This window comes from Pleurodeles waltl, chromosome 11 (assembly GCF_031143425.1).
Source record: "Pleurodeles waltl isolate 20211129_DDA chromosome 11, aPleWal1.hap1.20221129, whole genome shotgun sequence".
NCBI lineage: Eukaryota > Metazoa > Chordata > Amphibia > Caudata > Salamandridae > Pleurodeles > Pleurodeles waltl.
This window is the reverse complement of record NC_090450.1, coordinates 145,929,012-145,945,404: the sequence shown is the minus strand read 5'-3', so window position 1 is coordinate 145,945,404 and position 16,393 is coordinate 145,929,012. Positions and strand designations below refer to the sequence as shown.

Below are 16,393 nucleotides of genomic sequence, written 5' to 3'. Positions count from 1 at the left end.
AAATGCATAAATGTATAAAGATCTCACAAGGCCTAATAAGTGAAAGAGTTGTGTAAAAATGCTGGTTTTTGTAATTTAGGACAAATAAGTGAATTCTGATTGTCGAGCTCTCGGAGTACGATTTTCTTTATGTAAATTGCTGACTTATATTAACTGATCACTAAATACTATTTGCTTACATTTATTTATTGAGCATTGCTTATTTGAATATTTAGCTGTCAGTTGCGGAGAAGCATATGGTAAACACCAAAGGTCGAGGTAAGAAAGGCAAGAGAACAGTGTTCCATTTGTGTGCGTGTTTGCATGTGGTCGACCCGGGACATGCACAAGTTATGATTGTGCTGTATTTTTGTTCAAAACCCTGCCACGGCAGTAGTCCAATGCAGTGCAATGGGTCTTTCATCGAGAACATATTGTGCAACCTGTCCTGCTCTGCATAGAATAGGTCAAGTCAGCGCAGAGGTGTCCGGAGATCTGGAATGTGGCGGTGGGAAGGTGAGGCAGCTTTGCTAAAACGCAATTAGGCCAGCATCTACAGATGACATAAACAATGCAGCTACGTCTCTTCTCAGCTGTTCCCTCAGGTGGAAGAAGAAACAAAAGTGCATACATGCTGTGGCAACATTTACCGATGACAAACTGTAAAAACAGAAACTCTACTAATCTGCACATAAGAGCTATTAGGTCTTCAAGTAAAAAAGGAGATTATTCACGACTAAGGAAGAATCGGTATATCTCGGTTCAAAGATTTATTTGCCTCCGGAACAGTTAAATCTTGGAGCCAGATTAAAGTGGGCAATCCGGAAGCTTCAGACACACTTTTCTTTTTCATATTTGCAGTTTAAAAATGTTCTTCAAAGATTTGACCCCATGTGATCCACTGGCTTCTTCTTTTAGCTAAGCCTACTTCAGCACAGCATTGGGAGGAGTAGGCAAATGGTACCAAATATTGCTACAATTTAGTATAAAATTTATTCCGGCTGCCTTAGATAAGATCTAGCTCTCTGCAGGCTGTAGGATTGACTGGATTGGGGATAAGCTTCAAAATCCATTTGTACCTGATCCCTTGGGAGCACGTTTTGGGATATGTAACTCACTAAATCTATCTAGGTGCCAAAAACAATATTTTTATAATATCGTTGGTGACTAAATCTTTGATTCGCCAAAAATGGAAAATAGTATAAACTTCGACTTTTGAGAGTTGGTTGGTTAAAATGCAGCAGGCAAAAGCAAAGAAAAGACTTTATACCTCATGGGTGCGGTCTCTTCTGTGAATTAGGAATATTTAGGAGAGAGATATAGGGAGATCAGACTTTTTTTAGGTCGTTAGGTAGAAGGAATTTCGATTTTTAGGAGAATGTTCCGTGATGGTCTAAGTGAATGAAATCATTTACATGTACATCTTCTTTAACTATGGTTTAAGGCTTACTTATTTGCATTGATTTTGATGAATTCTTTGTGTTATCAGTCTTGCTTCTAGTTCTGCATAAAATAGACAAATTGTAATACTAAATAACTGCTTAAAAGTATCGACAGTTATTTGTAAAGCTGAAAAAGTGCTATAAAATATCCACATTCTCAAACACATGGGTATACCTTCTGTGGAGTATCAAATGGTGCCATCAACCTTAGAGCAAACAAGGAAATGGCTGTGAGTGCTGTTAAGGTGCTAAATAGAGCAATACTCATGTTTAAGTGGGCTACTTTGTGCCTTTAGATTCCAGGATCACTGCATCAGCTGCACTGCTGAGAGCCAACCCCTGTCAATACATTTCAGAAGACAAGTAGCCTCTAAGAAAATGTAAATGCAGAAAATAAGAAGGTATAAGGTTGTCCACTTCAAAACAACTAAGAAGTTTGAAACTAATGCACTGCCAAAGGGACCAAAAAAGGTTTAGCATTATGTACGCAGAATGCTGATGTTTCCTTCCAAAATAATTACATGATCCCTTTCATCAACATGCCGCCTATGCTTGTCATCTACCATCAACATGCCACCAACACTGAAATCTACTACCAATGCTGATTGTGTGGTTGCCAGACACTCTGGGCCTCATTACGAGTCTGGCATCACTAGACAACCAAACTCACAGATGGCGCTCGGACCGCTGCCAATGCGGCAGTCCGAGCGACACATTACAACCAAAATGCCAGCTTCGTCAGGATCAGAGATCCTGGCGGTCTGGAGGTAGGTGGCACTGCCCTGGAGATTATGACCTATTTCTCCGCTGGCCTTTTCGTGGCGGAGAACGGGTGCAGGGGCCCCCCTGTCCTTCACTGTCAGACAGTGAACATTGCAAGGGTGCTGGTGCACCCTGCAGGCTACAACATGGCAGCTGGCTGGATTACGAGCTGAAGACAATGTAGTAGCCTGTTTCCTGCTAGGCCAGCGGGCAGAAACTCGGGGCATGGAACCATCAAAATGAGTTTTGGATCTGGTTTCTTACAAATTTAGCCCAAGGGGGGAGAATGCGGAGTGTAAGTTGGGCAGAAGGAAAGTGGGTTTCAGTGTTTTGCAGTACCTTAGGAAGTTTCACTCCCCAAGAAGCAACTGGAGTGAACCCCATAAGGATGAAGCACATATTGCAAGTCTCTGAAAGCATCATCTGCCGAATCCAGGCAGGAAGCAAAGTGTGCAGTGTTGCGTTTTCCAAAAATTGTGTTTATTAACATCTGTTAAAGAGTGGGCATATCTTTGCAGTGCGCAATCATATACACGAAAGGGCTCAAACAGCTCCAGTACTTTTGTAAGTCTAGGTGACATCAGTCAAGCTCATGTCAATTATTATGTCCCCACATGAACCTAAACCCAAAATTATTGATATCAGGGAAGCTGGCTGTTATTTCACCACAGAGGGAAAGCATTTTGAGGTGCTGGGTGAGGAGCAAATGCTCAAGCTTCTGTGTTTAATGAGTGTAGTTATGCCAGTGCCACTATTATCTGCAATTTAGAGATCATGGCATGTTCAACATGAGAGCTCTCAAGCAGCAATGGCAGTTACAATGCCAGTAGTGGAGAATAAGCCAACGCAGAAAGATTGTGATTTTAAAGGAGCACTCAAAAAGACAATTTCTTTCATAGAGATTCAAGGTCAATTTGTTACTACTGTTAAGAGTCCTGACTAAAGGGGAAGTCTATTGTAATAATGACATTTCAAACAACCCAGCTGCAACCACCTCAAATGCAATCACAAAGTAAAAGAAGTTACTAGAGAGTGAGATGAAACGAGACAGCAAAAAAAGTTACATGGCTTTTCATAGAACAAACAAAGGGCCTGATTTAGAGTTTGGCGGACAGGATACTCCGCCACAACGTGACGGATATCCCGTCCATCATATTACAATTTCCATAGGATAAAATGGAATCATAATATGACGGATGGGATATCTGTCACACTTGTGATGGAGTAACCCCATCCGCCCAACTCTAAATCATGTTCAAAGTACCAAAACAACAAGGTATAGCAGTACTACCTCACCTCGAGAGGTAAGTATAAGAGTGACATGGACAAACACGCCATGAATGAAGCTAGAAACGTATATAATTCTTAGGAAAGTAACTACCAGCGCTATAAATGAAAGTAGACACAGAAACATCCTGGTCACTATGTGTAAATGCTAAACTTCCACTTATAGGGAGAATAATATAAATGGCTGGATTTCTCAGATCGCAACACAGCTGATGCTATGGGTGTCACAACTCCCTTCATTGAAGCTATATAGAGAACGGTACCTGTCTTCAACAGTCTAATACAAGAAGTGGAAGGGGCAAGGAAAGCTAAACCAGCTTCAGGTTAAAGCTCTGGATTTTGGCCAAGGCCTTGGACCGTAGAAATGCCTAGCCATTTCAGACCTGAGGCAGGCACCCTGGGAACCGCACAGTTTTTTTTCCCTTCAAGATACAATATTTCATTTTGTAAAGAAAAAATGGCCTACAAGTATGTTATAATCAAGTCTGTAATGTGTATTTTCTTTTAACACCCATCGCTGTGGTGGTAGTTTAAGTGCAGAATTAGCAAGGAAATATGAATTTACAGACGGGAACTGCACTCCATAGATCTGCCCCACTGAAAGCATATAACTTGAAAGCAGGCTACATGAGTCATCTGACCTCATTGTTTTGCTAATTTATTTCTCTCCATTACAGTATCTGGCTTCTCTTGAAATAGTTGCCCACGTTAAGTCCCTAGAGGACAATGACATTAACATATAAAGTGTTCTCCCTTGCTTACCCTTAACATTGTTATGGGACCCACGCAGATGCATTTTAATGTGTCTAGTTTGCAACATTGCTTTTATGTTTCAAACTAAGCTTCATTTTTGGCGTTTTCCCTTATGATTACTTTTCATTTGATGTGCATAACATGCATCTAGAAACATTTATTTTATGGTTTAAGATGAATTTAGCACATGATCCACATACTTTGCAAGTAGACTTTATTTATCAGTGTATACATGTTGTAACTCTTGAAAGGCAACAAAGCACATGGTTTTCTTCATGGCCCAACAGAACTAAAAAGGTGTGTTCAGTGTTCTCGAAAAGATCAGTTTATTATGTAGGTTACCTTGAAACGTTTACAGGTACTACAAAGAGTAATAAACTGCAGATGCTGTAGGTCAATAGTCTTTATAAGTGGTTCTTAACCTGTGGTCCAAGGACCACTGCGGGTCCACGACTGCTTCAAAATTAAAAAATTAACAGATTAATAAAGTGTACGTAACTAAGGAAGCAAAATGAAAAATTGAAAACAAATAAAATGTTCTGTAGATGTGTGGGAATTTGAAACTGGAGGCTAAAAATAAATTTGGCATTCTCAGACTGATTTCTGAGAGCAGTGTAAGTGCATCAAACAGAACTTACTATGCATGGTGTGGGGCCTGAAATGAATTTACAAAAGCTCCAACATTCCCATTAAAATTAAGACTTTGATCTTGTTTTTTATATTTGTGAATTAAATAAAATATTTCATCATTTTTATATTTGTTTGATGAATGCTTGTTTCTGTGTTTGTTTGATATTTTGTGGTTCAAATCATCCAAATTGCTTAGGCCAGGGTCCCCAGAATCCAATAATGACTCAATGGTGATCCACAGATTATGATGAGGATTCAGTGAAGTTCCTGGGATTCCAGTAATAATTAATGTGGGGTCCATAGAAGTCAAAAGGTTAAGAACCACTGAACTATATTGAATTATATTAATTTACTGAACTATATTAATTTACACAAGCTTCTGGGTAAAGTAAATTAAAAACAGTTCCATAGAGTCCACAGCCCAGCAAAGTAAAAACTATTACACAGCCATTGCCATTGCTACAAAAATAACAACGATAATGCAAATGTACCAAACAATCCTGTACCTTTAGGTAAAGCCTGGAGCTTCTGGATATGAGAAAAGTTGTGATAGTAGCGAGGAGCATATTTTATTGAAGACAATGGTTATCACTTTATAAAAATGCCTTACCTCGCCTCTGTCTCCTAGCATTGAATCTGGGGGTTTAGGTAGTTGCTGGCCACTTATTACTTTCAGAATCAGCTGCTTCTTTGGAGATGCTGGTAGAGGATCACCGGACAATGGGTTAAATGTCCCTAAGAAAAAAGAAATGTTAGGAAATGATTTTAGAGTCTCCAAAAACTAGACATGCAGGAATGACATATAAACGTAAATCATACTTACTAGTTTAACAACCAGCTATCACTAAACCATTAAAATTTAAATCTAGGCACCTTATTCCTAGGCCATTTCTCATCCAGTCAACACCTGGATAAATCTTAACCTCTTAACCCAGAGCTCATATCATACTCAAGCATAACTGGTATTATCAAACCAAAAACTTCACCATCCGTAACAGCAAGTTAATTAACATGTCTCGAAGGAATGAAATCAGATTGACTTGGGAGCAGGAGGAACAAACTAACGCTAGGAACATATACCTCCTTTATGTCAGGGGCAAACACAATCTTAGGCTCTGATGTCATTCTTTGGTGTCTTGAAGTTGCTAAAGTATGCTCCTTCATCTAAGGCAGTTGAAGATGTTAATCCACTAAGAACAGCTAATCTGTCATTATAGAATGTGGTGGCACATACATTGGCTGGAGATTCCAACAGTTCTAATCTTGACCACTTATTCATACAGGTTCCTCACACAAGAACGGCCCTCGTTATTATTTGTGTGTGCATCATAAACTTGATGGGAAACCAGAATAAGAGGTGCAGCAGTTCTGAAAACTAGATCTGCCTTGAGTAATTTAACACAAAGTAAAATGTTGCAACTGGTCTTTTGAATGCCAGGATTACATAAATAACTAAGAACCTCATAGGAAAATATACAGAAACCGGATAAGGAAATGAAAAATTCTTCACAGATGGTCCTGACAAGTCATTCTTCAGACATGGTAGGTAGTGGCAAACATTTTTATTCTTATGTTTTTTGAGGCCCAGTTTCCATAATCTTTATGTTTCTCTTCAGACTGAGTGATCTTTTTCCATTGTATTTCCTTACATGATGAATTGTTGTTGAGTCTTTCTCCCAATCACTGGAAAAAAGGCTTCCATTTTATTTCCTTACATAATAAAGTGTGGTTGGGTTTTTCTGTGTTGTAGTGGAGAAAAGACTAAAAGGCTATCCTGGTTCTCTTATCACATGCAAATTGATGCTTTGGTATCACGCAGCTTGCAACTAATAACCTTTCCAAATAGGTTACTTTAGATAAGCCCCCATTTCTTAAAGTTAAGTATTCACTTTCAAAGCTGCTTCCAGAAAATGAGGCAGAAAAAACTAACCTGTGGAAATAAACATAGTCTTGCCCCCCACTCCTGGATGCCATTGTTTGTCAAGGTTTTATTGGATCAGGTACATTCCGAAGCAACATAAGGGTACGAATGAACTGAGGGTTGACATTAGACCCCAGTAATTCCTTGCACTGATGATTTGTCGTTACATTTAGAGCTTGGAGAGTGCTTATCATTGTTAATTGAAAGGGGTGAATATTTGTCTTGGTTGTATCAATGGTGACCCTCCTCCCCCTCAAGTGTCCTAGTTTGTACTTGACTAAAGGCAACATTTGCCGTTTCTCATTCAATACTTAAGAACTGTGAGAAGTGTCTTGCTACTCATATCACTCCAAGCAGCCATTCACCACAAAGATATGCATATTTATAACTTTACTTCTCAGGTTCTCTATTATAGTCAGACATGTGATAATGACTCTCTGAGCTAATCAAATTCTGAAAGATTAGTCTCAGATCTGAAAAAGTTTGCCTCTTACCACTAATTTAAGGTACAGTGGCCCTTGCGAATGGCAATGTGGAGATATGTTTCTTCTAAATCAGGAGCATGGAAGAAATATTTGAATCATTGGGGCAAAATAGATCCTTGTATAAGGCAAACAGGGTTTTGGAAATTCACAGCCTCGCCGTACTAAAATGAAGATTTTCTATGCTGCAAGCCTCATTGGTGGTAAAAGTAAGGAGGAGAGTTTGCATGTTAGCATTTTGTAAAATGGGGAAATAATATATATGGCATATGTATGATCTAAGAAGCTAAGTATATACCCCTCTAATCCCATGCTGCATTGAAGACAATCACCACAAAATTGCATGCCATTTCATTGATCTGATGAGAAGTGCTTGCAAACAATCATGTGTAAGTAAAATCCAAAAATAAATCATGCCCACCAGGCCTCTCTTCGGCTGCCATGGCAAAACTATCCATGGGGTGGACAGCAACATGAGTGCAGGTTTCATTATTGTGCAATAAGGAAAAATAATTATTTGTAGTTGCACAAATCTCAACAATGTGTTAATGGCTACATAGATTCATACTGACAAAGTTGTCGACTTAAAGTTCTGTTAAATGTTAAATTATCATACGGAGGTCCTCAGTGTTGCACCTTTATTCTGTAAACCAGAGGATAACTTTCCAATGTTGGCCAATAATGATAACTAGGAACCTCTGCTGCCTTTGTGGGACGCACTTCCAGTGATTCATTGATCACATTTTCCAACTGATTAAAATGATTGATCATCCAAAATACTGATATCATTGGAGGTTATGAAAAGCAACAGTTCATTCTACAGGTCTTCATGACATAACAATGGTCAAAGTTATAGTACCTTTGCACATCTGCTGTGGCTTCAGGACATACCCACAGTTTCCATTCATCTTAAATTTTGCTCGATTTAACTGCATCATGCGACCTTCTGTTTGGTAGTTTAAAGCCACTATATAGAATTTAAAAAAAAAAGTTTATTGTTGAAAAGGTTGTGAAACACACATTGGAAAGAAACTACAAGTACAAACAGTGAATACTTCCTTAAAATCAAAATGGCAGCTCTGTTCTCTTAAAAAAAAAAAAAAAAGACACTTGAACGCACCCAACTGCACGCCTGCATTCCAATATGGCACTGGATTGAAATTGCTGGAGTCTATCCTGTATGCCGATGGATATATTCGGGTAAGCTGCTTCTGATTGTATAACATGAATTGTTCAGATTTGTGTTGAACTACCTGGTGGGCTCTTGTCTCACTGAACGATAAAACATTACCAGTGGTTCCTGAAAGAAAATATTAAGATTTGATTATATGAGAATGTCCCAACCTTCAAAAGTGGATATAATATAGATTGCAACTGTTTCTTTGGTCATCGGTCATCAAGATTGTAGCATTATTGCATTCTATTTTTACAAGAAACTAAAGGTTAAGCCTTTACAGGCAATTCAAAGCCTGCACATCTCCCTTCCCTCCCCTCCGCTTCCATTTACATGAGCAAGTGCTCTAATTGTGTGCATTTTTATAAGACACAAAAATAGTTACATGTTTTTATAGTCTAGAAGGTTTACAGTTATGTGTGGATTGCTATGGCACAGATGTCCCCGTTAAGAACACTGTTGTCCATTTGCTCAAAAGATGGTGAATGTACTTCTATAGGTTTCCACCTATGATTGGATATTTTGTTTCTCCAATTCCTTTTTGAAGTTCATTTTCAGATGATGAAAAATACATGTGTATATATGCAGTTGCTAATGTAAAGTATCTACAAGACAGTGAAAAGGTGTTTTCTACCATTTTATTTTCAATTTGCTTCATGGGTGACTTTTTTCCTCAGGAGAGAAACTGCTCCACCAGTTTAGTGGGTATGTCTGTCCATTCTCCCCTGGGGAAGGGTTTTGCTCCTGCATTTTGCAAAAGTAATATTTACACTATTTTCAGGGTATCAATGGATAAAGAAATTATTAGTGAATACTAACAAACCCAAAAGTTGTGATGTGCTACTTTGCCCAGAAATACCCACTACCTATCTACCGGAGAAGACTGACTGCTCATATTATTACACTGCACTTGTCTGATATTATGAATGTGTAAAGAAATTTACAAGTGTGAATTGGTATTTTGTGAATACAAAATCTGAAGTTGTGCTCATTAATCATATTGTCTGCAAGTTCAAGTTGAACTTACAGGCACAATTGGCTTTGTGAATCAGGTTCTTACAAAAAACGTTCCAGGAAAAAATATGATTCCCATAGTTTAAGGTTCGAGTCTTCTTTGACACATTCAGGATTTTTTTTAAAAAAGGTTTAGTGTTGAAAAAGGTTGTGAAACACACATCGTCCAGAAACTACAAGCACAAACAGTGAATACTTCACTAAAATCAAAATGGCATCTCTGTTCTCTTTAACAAAACAAAAACAAAAAACACACTCAAACTCACCCAACTGCACGCCTGCATTCCAATATATCAGTAATTACAAAGTGTGGAAACAACTGGTTTGGTTTTACATCAGAACCTGCCCTGCTCATCTACATCATGTTAAACTCTTACACCACATGAACTGTTGTGGCTCCCTGCTCAAAATTACCACCTGCTTAGTTCAGGTAGCAAATGTGAATGTAAATGTCCGCAGAATCAGCAAACCAAGCAAAAATGGACATGCTAATACAAGGTCCTTAGAGAAATTGCACATTCAGGGGCTATTATCTCATAGTGGCTGTATTTTGATAGGGAGATATCAGCCAGAATCATTCATTTCCATCCGTTATTTCCCTTCATAAATCAACCATACTCGTAGTGAGGTCCCTTCTGGGACCTCTCGAAAGTTTTTAGTTACTCACCTCTTTACTGTGCCCCTTTCTTCCCTTTAACCTCTCCTTTCCTTTTCCGGCTCAAACAGCAAAAACTACCAGATTGACAGACTTCTACTTTAAAAAGTGTGCACCTACTTGGAAGCGTATTCTGTGAATCACGATTTCTATTTCTGAAGAAGAGATCCTTTTTTAGGGCACAAAGGTCTTACTTAAGGAAACCAACATACTGTGTGAACTGGTCTTTAGACAGTAACAGAATAAGCAACTCATCTTTGTTTTATTGTATTTACATACTCCCTTGATCTCAGTGTGGAGATAGACTACATAAATGAATCTCCCTCTTTCTGAGAACAGGGAAAACCAGCAAAGTGGACAATATTGTTGAATATATTGGGACTATCGCTTGGTGCTAAACTCAGACGTCTGTTATTACTTTATATGGCGTGTATCCTTGTCAGCACGTTACGTAATGTCCATTCAGCATTAATAGCTGGCGGTGACCAGTGCATGTCCTCAAGGACGACTTCCTCAATGCTGAATTATTCCATCTGTATCTTGAGAAACAGACCAGCAACTCATGCAAAGCACGGAATGAGGCAGAAAAGAGAAGACCTCTCACAATACATACATCAGTCACAGGTTCTATTAACAGATCCAGATTCGTAAGCAGAAAGAAAGGAGACCACGACAATGCAAGGGCTCCTTTAGATATCAGACCAGTCCTTTTGGTTAGCAAGGAGCTGCTAGTTAGCCTTCCTCAATACTGCCATTTGGTGGATTGCAGGGGGCTGGAGTTGGACTTCAGACTTTGTTTTGAAAGGTGCAAACACCTTTAGGTGAGGTATCCCATTTAGTCTTTCCCTGAATTCTCCCTTAGCTTAGCTGATATCAGTCAGATGCAGGAACTTCACAGCTCTTCTTTATTGGATACTGCAGGATGGTGATGATTCTACTATGCACAGCATCCCCCTCTACACAAAGGTTGTGTTGTGTCTGGAGAATAGACTCAAAAAGACTCTTGAACGAAGAACCACCTCAAACTATTTCTTCTGTGGATCCACATCTTCTGCCTGGCAGCTGTGTATAAACAGTGTGCTATCAACTACTACACTTTGGGTTCTAGTTCCATGACCTTTATGGCAAAGAAGTAAGTGCTCCAAAGAGTACTCACAGGTCTGCTGTGCAACCAGAGCTGGTGAATGCCAGACAGCCATTGTCCCAGAGGTGAGGGGACATCACATGAAATCTGGATATCTTGCTAGAAAAGCTGTGTAAGGGGGCTAAAGTGTATGCTATAAGCCGGTTTACGCCATACTAATGGCAAATCCAGCAGATAAATGTAGTTTTGAACATTTCAGATCTAATATGGGATCTTTCAGATCTCAGAGTAGTGATCAATTGCTAGACACAAATTTGAGGAGATGCTAAGTAATTAGGTTTTAGATATTTGAAGGTGCCAATATAAACTGAGGAGCAGGTCAGGCTAACCTGCATCAGAGCTTTCTGTTTTTCCGATCAGTCAACAGAAATGAAGGCTAGAAAATCAAGAAACAAAAAAAAACACACAAAAAACAATAAAAGTATGAACTACTTTCAACACCATATCCCACGATGCATTGTTTGGGAAGAACTAGAATAATCCTATGAACTGTTTGGCAGCTGGATTATGGGACATACAATTTGCATCTGTGAGCCGCTGAGCACTTCTTCGTATAAATTGAGCAGCAGAACATGGCCACACCCAAAATAACCTACTGCCTTTCTGAAGAGTTTGAAAGAACAAAATGCTAAGGCCAATGGCTGTACACCAGTGGCTGCACATCAGGACTCAATAAACATCAAACAAAGTTAGTAAGGAGTACTATGTACTGCATGTACTACAGCACAGGACAAGAACATACATGTCAACAGTGTGCAATACCACTTTCTGGTACTATTTTATCAGCTCCAGCTCCTTGGAGTAACTGCCATTGGGATCCAGGGCTTAAAGTTATGGCCGGTGACCTCTTGCACTTATTCATACACAATAAGCACCAGGTCATGCTACCCCCAAAAGGAACATTTTGCTTTACTGATGAGTATGCAAGTCCAAAAGACTGGTATTAAAGGCTATTTAGCACTGGCAACACATCAAGACTTAAGCAGCAACAATCTCTGTGAGGAGGCACAGTGAGGGGTGGACTTTGGTAGATGTGATTATCCACACTAATTAGTGGGAGGGAATACCCCTCCCGTTTAGTCCGGAGAGACTCTCCAATGTCATTACCTTGCTTGTGTACCCAATATTTTATTACTATTTACAGTTGCACCAAATATCTTTTCAATCATTCGCAACTTGACGTGCCTGGTGTACTTTTATCCCCAAAGCAACAACCTCCTTATGTTTAAGATTGGCCCAGCAGGGTTATCCTTGGTGCTGTTGACACAGAAGGAGACTGCCAACTCAACACGGACACAATCATTCTTGAAAATGTGTGAATGTGACACTTTTGTATTTTGGTGCTATTTAAAACACCAGATGGTTACAAACATCAAACAATTCTTTTAAAAAAATGCACCAGTAGCCCTATTAAATATTAAATACAGGGCACACTTTCCCTGTTTCACGGTATGGTGGAGGTTCAAACAGGTGCACCATGTGCAAACAGGAAAAGTGTGCCCTATTATGTTGAATGCACTGCACTTAGGGCAGCCGCAAACTTGAGCTGCACTTGGGGCAGCGCATTCAGGTGGAATCCGGAGCAGGTGCTTCACATCTGCTCGGTCGTTCACTGTTCAAGCGGCAACCTGCTTGCACTTTTAAGAGGGGAGGGAGATCCCATTGTCGGCAGGTGCAGTGAGTGATTGTACCGGCAAGCATGGGGATGCCTGAGGGGGGTCTTTATCCCTTCCAGAGGGCTGCCATCAAAGGGTGCACTGACACTGCACCACCTTTTTTGGCACATTGTAAGTGTGCCTCTTGACAGCTTCTTTGCCTTTGTGTCTGCATCCATAAAATGACGTGGGCACAGAGCTAAAGAGATTCCCTCATGTGCATGGAGCCATGCCCCCATGCAAATGAGTGACCACCCTCTCTTGATAGTGCTGCGCTACATGCACACCAGCGCTATCTGTATTACAGAAGGGGCTGCACAAGCGCCTGCGGCCCCTTCCATAATACCAAAGTGCCTTTAGGGTGCAAAAAGGGGGAGCACATGCCTGTTGCATACTAGGCTTTTAGAAATAGCATCCCTGCATACTTTGCTAAGAAAAGAAGCGCCCAAAGCAGCAGCAATCCCAGGGGCCAGGATATCATTGGATTGGAGATGGAGATGGAAGAGATCCATGAAGCCAAAGAAGAGATGGCAGGTCTTCTCTACCTATGATCCCAGGATCTGGAATGACATCTCGAATGACACCAACATCAGAACCACTCCTTCCCTGTGCAACTAGAAAAGGATTGTATATCTAGATCTTCAAACACTGCACCCCACACACTAAGAAACTGTGTATTGGCTGTTTCACTTGTAAACAATCATGATGAGTCCCAGGGATCATATCCACTGTTCAGCTATCCATTGTTCTCCATCTAGGTTTGAACTTTAAAAATACTAACAAATACATGCATGCGTAAATAACTGGGAAGAGGGTGATCACATTTCAGAACACTTTTTCCCGTCCACCAAGATATATTTTTTTTTATTGAAACCCTTCCTGAAGAACTCCACCAATTTTGGAGGTAGTGCCTCTGTATACAGATTTAAAAGAGTAAATATCTGACTATATCCAAACTGGGATTGTGTTAGGTAAGTGTTTATGAATACCCACAAACTAGCATGTTTGTACATGTTGACCTACTTTCCAGGGCAATCTGTCACTTGAAACTCTACTCTGACCATGTGAGAATATTTGTCCATATGTAAAATTACACCTAAGTGGAGTAATATTACATGTGAGACAATCACTTTACAATTATAGGTTCACATTTTCTGAATATGAGCCACAAATGTACAGTAGTAAAACAAACCATATGCGCACCTACGTTTATCTTATGTGTCAAAATGGCTTGTTGAATATGGACCTAAAAAGCAACTGAAGGCCAGATATTCAGCTTCAACGTACGATGTTATGCAGATTTGTAGAGCGCGCTATCATGCAGGATGGTATCCTGGTACCAAGCAGTTGTGAGTCTAGTCACACCTAGGTCCTAGTGGGAGTGCTCAAAAAGATATGCTACTTTAACTTACGGTAAGTTTGCATACAAGTACCAGTGCAATTTTAACTCTTTAGAACAACTGCAGCATCCTAGGGGTGTGGCCTGCAGATCTCATCTCTAAGGAGACAAATCCATAATGTATCCACCTCCCCTTGTACGGAGAATGCCACTTAGCCACAATTAAAGCTTATCAGAAGTACTAAGTGCTTCTCTCTTAGTCTGCCAGCAGTAAGACTGTGAGCCTAACTAGTGGAAGTGCAAACCAATAAAAGAGATAATAATGCTTTTTATGCATTTGCTTTTTTTACGTAAGTCCTGAAGGAAGCTGCTGAAACATACAATTATAAGAAAAAGCAAAACACTCTTAGCACAATTACTTTTCTGGATATAACCCTTAAAACCCATCAATAAAAATATTTATCTGCAGCAGCCTTCTAAAAACGCGCATCTTGCAGGGAAACTAAAGGTCTGTCACAAATGTCACCGGCTTATTGTTGCGAAGCAGGAGCCAGCTTCTGAACAAAAGCATGTTGAGCACATTTCGAGATAACGAGTGAAAGCTTTGTGAGTGAACTCTGTCGAAATAAATGCCAGCATATATTAGCCTTCTGCACACTCGCCACACAAAGTGTACATGACTGCAAAAGCACAGGCTACTGAGTTTGGTACTATTCATAACTGCTAATATTGTTAACAGTAGAGACATCGCTATAATACTTTGTCTTTGGGAAAAGAAAAATTATTTAAAATGTGGACTTGACTACAATACAGAAGAGAAACAAACATTCAGCTCAGAATGCAAACATAATAATTTCCATAATGCTTTCAAAGAAATAAAGCTGTTGGGTATATACTATTGCTGGACCAAATGTAAAGCAACCGTGGTTGAAAGGCTTATAATAGATGCCACATGAATATCAATAGGAAACAGGTACAATTAAAACATGTGATCGCCATTAGTGTTCAGCTTAATGCCACTGTACACGTGCAAAAATGTAAAGACAAATACAAAAAGAAAAATTAATCATTCCAATAGAAGTGAATCAGATTCGTGCAAAGCTTGTTTCAGGTAGTGAACAAAGTCATCTAATCACTGACAAGAATGACCACTGCCTGCTGGTCCTACTTGATCTATGTGCAGCCTTTGACATAATCAGTCATCAACCACGGATCCAATTACCACCCATCACAAACTCATCATCAACTTCTACATTGAACCCTGTGGAATACTGCTCAAAGGCAGTAACATTCAAAGGCCACCAGTACACTCATGGAGCGAGACTATACATCAAGATCTTCTCTTCACAACATCCAGAAACTCAAATACTGTCTCAGTCTCATACAGAATGTGATGTAAAGTTATTTCCTAAAGTTCAAACCAGCCGGAATAAAAACGTGTTACTCCAAACAAACACACATTCAAGCCTGGTATTCCAAAATTAACCCAGCGAGTTTCATCCCCATCCGTCAGCCAAAGCAAAATCACTTGGACTCACACTTGACATAGATATCTTCTATGAAGAACATATTGCCAAGAAAACCAAAGTTAGCATGGTACCGCTCTTCATCCTGAAAAAGTGAAACATTTTGACCTGAAGTAGATTTCAGAAGAACAGTCTAGTCCCTAGGGCTATTTTAACTGAATGGTGGCAAGGCTCAATGGATTCCCCCTTCAGACCATTGCCACTCTTAAAGACATAGGGCCTCATTACAAGATTGGCGAGCCGACTGTTGGCCAGGCAGCCCTGTGGAGAGGAGACTTCTGCGGGGCTGGCTGTCTCCCCCACAGGTCAATTACAAGGTTTCCACTGGGCTGACCAGCAGAAACCTCAGAAATCTGAGGTTTCTGCCGGTCATCCTAGTGAAAACTGTACGGCAGCATTTGAGGCCAATGCCGACACACAGAGGATGCCCCCAGCACCCTCGAAATGTGCACTGTCTGCTGTAGCAGACAGTGCTCATTCCAAAGGTACTGGGCAGGGTGGCCCCCAGCACTGCCCACGACATGATTGTGGCCAATTCATGCCCCCCCCCTTTGGTTCCCAGCACTGGCTTTCTATCAGCCTTTTCATGGCAGGGTCCCTGCCATGAAAAGGCCGGTGGGAAGTGAAGTC

The 16,393-nt window shown here is 40.1% G+C and overlaps 1 protein-coding gene across 3 annotated transcripts in view; it reads right to left on the bottom strand.

Annotated features, from left to right (window-relative positions):
- The window catches only part of PLCH1 (phospholipase C eta 1), a 783,092-nt gene that overhangs the window by 27,684 nt on the left and 739,015 nt on the right, over positions 1-16,393 (bottom strand). For all 3 annotated transcript variants that reach the window (XM_069213310.1, XM_069213311.1, XM_069213309.1), the window contains exons 16-18: positions 8,377-8,556; positions 8,116-8,223; positions 5,464-5,588 (exon numbers count right to left, since the gene is read on the bottom strand). In XM_069213310.1, coding sequence (XP_069069411.1) covers positions 5,464-5,588; positions 8,116-8,223; positions 8,377-8,556 — 413 coding nt within the window. The remainder of the gene's footprint in view (positions 1-5,463; positions 5,589-8,115; positions 8,224-8,376; positions 8,557-16,393) is intronic.